Source organism: Daphnia magna, linkage group LG7, assembly GCF_020631705.1.
Source record: "Daphnia magna isolate NIES linkage group LG7, ASM2063170v1.1, whole genome shotgun sequence".
NCBI classification, from domain to species: Eukaryota; Metazoa; Arthropoda; class Branchiopoda; order Diplostraca; family Daphniidae; genus Daphnia; species Daphnia magna.
Genome location: NC_059188.1, coordinates 3,568,746 through 3,573,034, shown reverse-complemented (window position 1 = coordinate 3,573,034; position 4,289 = coordinate 3,568,746). Strand labels below are relative to the sequence as shown.

At 40.2% G+C, this 4,289-nt stretch overlaps 1 protein-coding gene across 1 annotated transcript; it reads left to right on the top strand.

Annotated features, from left to right (window-relative positions):
* Positions 1–2,366: 2,366 nt before the first annotated feature.
* Positions 2,367–3,381, top strand: LOC123466385. The gene has a single exon (XM_045176908.1). It carries the CDS (start codon positions 2,842–2,844, stop codon positions 3,379–3,381), a length of 540 nt encoding a protein of 179 aa, XP_045032843.1. The 5' UTR covers positions 2,367–2,841.
* Positions 3,382–4,289: the final 908 nt, after the last annotated feature.

Sequence of the window (4,289 nt, the reverse complement as noted above, 5' to 3'; positions counted from 1 at the left end):
AGATTCAGTTTTTGATCTTTCTGGAATCTTTAAACCTTCACTAGTTTGGGAAATGGGAAGTGGTGGTGGGAGAAATCTTCCAGGGACTATTGAAAAGTAGGAGCTCCTAGGTTTTGAACAGCAGCTTTCGTCTTGACACTTTACGATTTGTGTGAAGTATTGGCTCGTTCTTACATGAACGTCGAACCAATTCTGATCTTGTTTAACTATATTTGAAAGAAGAATTTCCGAGTTGGATGGGTCCACGTACTCGGCAACACAGGGAAATTTGTCGACTACTAAATTAGACCAAATTTCGGCTAGCACTTTTACTGGCGTGTTCAAAATTTTTTCCTCTAGTTCATCATCAATAGTTCGGCCGCTGTTATCCAGGTGGGTTCCAAAATGGTCATGAGGTAAGATGAGACCACTCAGCTCCTTGCTCAACGGAGCCATCTTTCGCTCGACACGGTTGAAAGCGCTTCTTCCAGGGGCATGTGTAGCCACAAAAAGACCATCAAGGTTATGGTTGACAAAATGATGTATTGCAATCTGAATAACTTTTTGATACCTGGGGTTTTCGTCGGGTCCTCCGTCGACAGTAAAAATCACGATTGGTTTCACTAGCTGATCGAGACCACACCTGGTGATTTCGGCGAACTCTTTAAGGTTCAAAAGTTTTTCAAAGTCAATTGCGTGACTTAATGCTGTAGATGATGAGTGCTTTCCCGACCGAATGGCCATGTATGTTGGGCCGGAATAACTCACGCATTCTCGATTTACGAATCCTAATAGTAGTTTAAAACATATATATTCTATTCCCTAAAAAGTTTTAATTTATATTTCACTAACCGTTTGGATGAATTTGGATCCCAGCGTAAACTGAGGGAATCAACTTATGTTTCTCGGCGACAACCCAATCGTGATCAGGTAGACTAACACGGTATTCAACATGCATGAGTGAGGGCTCTGTTTGTTTGCCACAGTTACACCAATCGGGACACGACATTTGTCGTCTTGACTTGTGAAGCAGACTTCTTGAGGTCCGAGAAATGAGGCCAATTCTTCTAGATATCTGATGGTGGCTGTACAGAATGGGCCATCAACATGTTGAGCATGATGGTCGTTTTGCGCCCTAATTAGTTTCACCGGGACTGTTACAACATGACGCTGGCCTTCAATAGATACACTTCTTCTTGGCAAAAGTCTAAGTTAAACACCGCTTCTGCTTATCTTGAATCCACCTTTATTTAATTGCTCAGTAAGTTCGTCCAAAGTTTTGATAGTACGATACACGTCGCTCTGTCTTTTTTCATGAGAAGCTGAGCCGTGCATGGCCAATGCGATAATAGTTTTTAGAAGCAAAGGCTGATTTTCTTCTACTCTTGGCTGCCCAGGTCTGGTTCTAACTCGCAGTTCATCTCGAAGGCTAGGAATTTTTTTCTATGGCTACTTCTTGACGTTTTTTCTTTACGATTCTCGCTTTCTGAGATCTCTCTACGTCGCCTCTTTTCCTTTTAAGTGTCTTCTCCAATTCAATTTTTTTTAACTTCTTTGATTTTAATTCTTTCTCTTGAATATCAGACAGCAACCCTTTCTTGTCCCGATCTTGTAGCATGCAAATGTCTGAATTTAAACAATCAATCTCTTTTTGCAGCTGTAGCTGAACATGAGGGACATATCTATTACACTTTAATTGAGCTGGTGAATCAATAGGCTTTACTGTGTTGATGCCTTCAGAAACAGTTTCAACATCGTGGTCGGGTTCATCAAATTGTGATGAATTGGGGGCGAATTCTAATGTTGGTGACGATGAATTTGTTTCTTTATCTGACTTTTTAGGAATTAATGCCTTAGCCCAAGTTTGCATCAGGCCACCTTCAGCTCTCATTGAAATTGTTCGATATTTTTCAGCAAAATGGCAATTTTGCCGGGCAAATCTGCATCGTTTTTTATTTCGTTCCATTTTTTAATGACGTCTTCTTGACAAGACTTTCTACTCTTAGTTCTCTCGAAAGAAGTAACATAGCCTTTAAAAAGAGACTGATATAGTTCGTTTTTGTTCATTATTTTCTTAATTGGTCAAGCAAACGAGGTGCTGACAATCACTTTGCTCTAACGATCCAGAAAAACTTTACGAAATTTAGGAAGTTGCCAACATATCCCATTTGGTGGCGCTTGTGTAGTGCCTTGTGACGTCCCACTGTGAATACTTCCCCTACCCCCCTCGTCACAATTCGTCATACAAGGTGCACCCCCCCCCCCTCGGCTCGTGACGTCATATGTGAACGGCCCCTCTCGAACAAAGAGGCGTTGGATTCAGAAAGATTTACAACAACTTCGTTTAAGTCTACGTAATGCTGAGGATATTGAAGTAATAAGGGAGTCGTCGGACGAAGATAATTTTTCAAATGCCTATAATGGCATTGATTTTGCCGAGGAAGAAGAGGTTGAAGATTTTTTCAGTTGTTTCGGTGACGAGGTGTTCTACCGAAGACACATTTTCTATCGATAGCGATGCTTTTCCGGATTCTTCTGACTCTTAATATGTTATTGACTCTGAATTGATAGTTGACAGGGACAATGGTGCACAACCTGATGAAAGTGATAACGATGAGGAACATAACGGGTCGCATAATTTTCGTCACTTGCTTGCTTTATGGGCAGTAACATGGGGTGTTCATCAAAACGCAATTGATGCATTGCTAGCCATATACCGTTTATTTCAATGGGGGATTAGATTTACCAAAAACTTGCCGAACCCTTTTGAAAACGCCTCGCAATGCCAATGTAAAATCACTTTCTCCCGGCAAGTATTACCACCATGGAATTTTAAAAGGTCTGGAATCATTTTTAAACGTCATGCCGGCTCGTAGTGCTCTTGATCATGTCGACATTTTTGTTAATATTGATGATCTCCCCATTTCCAAAAGCAGCGGTGGTCAGTTTTGGCCAATTTTAGGGATCATAACCAATGCTAAATGTAGAAAAGTATTTCTTATTGGACTTTACCATGGTGATGCCAAACCTGATTCCACAGAAGAATACCTTACAGACTTTATTTTGGAAGCTAAGGTTTTAAGTGAAAGTGGTTTTATTTTTCATGGCCGGCGCTTATTTTTCAGAATATCCGCATTCATATGCGACGCGCCTGCGCGTTCGTTCATTTTGAATACTAAAGGCCACACAGGTTATTTTGGTTGTGGGAGATGTATCCAACAAGGGGAGTTTGAAGGTAGGGTAGTTTTCTTGAAAAGAAATTCGGATCTAAGAACTGATTATTCCTTTAGAAATTGCGTTTATCAGGAGCATAACCATGGTGATAGTATTCTTGAGAACCTAGACTACCTTGATATGGCGAGGGATTTCCCAGGTGATCCAATGCATTTAATTGATTTGTAGGTGACGAGAAAGCTTTTATTGACGTGGATTAGAGGTCCCCTCCCAAGAAGACTTCACAAAAGTTTAAAAGACTCCATGAGCTCCCGCCTAGAAACTTTAAGCGAATTTATTCCAATAGAATTCGGACGGCGTACGAGATCATTGAAGTTTGTTGATCGCTTCAAGGCTACAGAATTTGGGTTATTTAATAGCTGTGTTGGTCCTGTAGTTCTTTTTAGGATTTTGCCTAATTGATTGTATAATAAATTAATCGTTTTTCATGTTGCCGTGTGAATTCTTTCATCATTCGCGTATTGCATAACGCACAATGATTATGCAAGGCAATTTTAGATTTATTTGTTAGAAAGTGTTAATCCATTTATGGCACATACTTCTTGTCCTTCAATGTCCATAATTTGATTCACACTTGTGACGATGTTTTGCGTTTTGGTGGTTTGCCAAACTATTCAGCCAATCCTTTCAAAAATTATCTTTTTTCTTTAAAGAATCTTTTGCGCAAGTCAAATCAAGCATTGCAACAAGTGGTTAAACGTATACTGGAAATAGGACAATTCCAGAATGCGTGTTCCAATGCAAAATCATCAGACACTGGACGTTTTTTAAAACAACACGATAGCGGCCCTTTGATTCCCCCCCCCATCCTTTCCAAGCAATTTGAGGAAATGCAATTGGGTCCCTGGTTTCTAAGTTGTAAGGGACCTGATCATTCTGTTTATCTTCTTGATTCTTGTATTGTTTTGATTGAAAATATCATTCGAGGCAAGAATGGTGATTTTGTTATTGGCAGGCGTTTTCAAGTAAAACGTTCCCTCTTCTCTTATCCTCTACCGTCGTCGTCGTACGAAATATATAGGGTGGGGGCTATATCAGAATTAGTTGAAGCGTGGCCAGTGACTGAAATTAAATGC

Bases quoted from the DNA above. Each gene is read 5' to 3' on its own strand.
- LOC123466385 (XM_045176908.1), top strand. From the start codon at position 2,842: ATGCCGGCTCGTAGTGCTCTTGATCATGTCGACATTTTTGTTAATATT.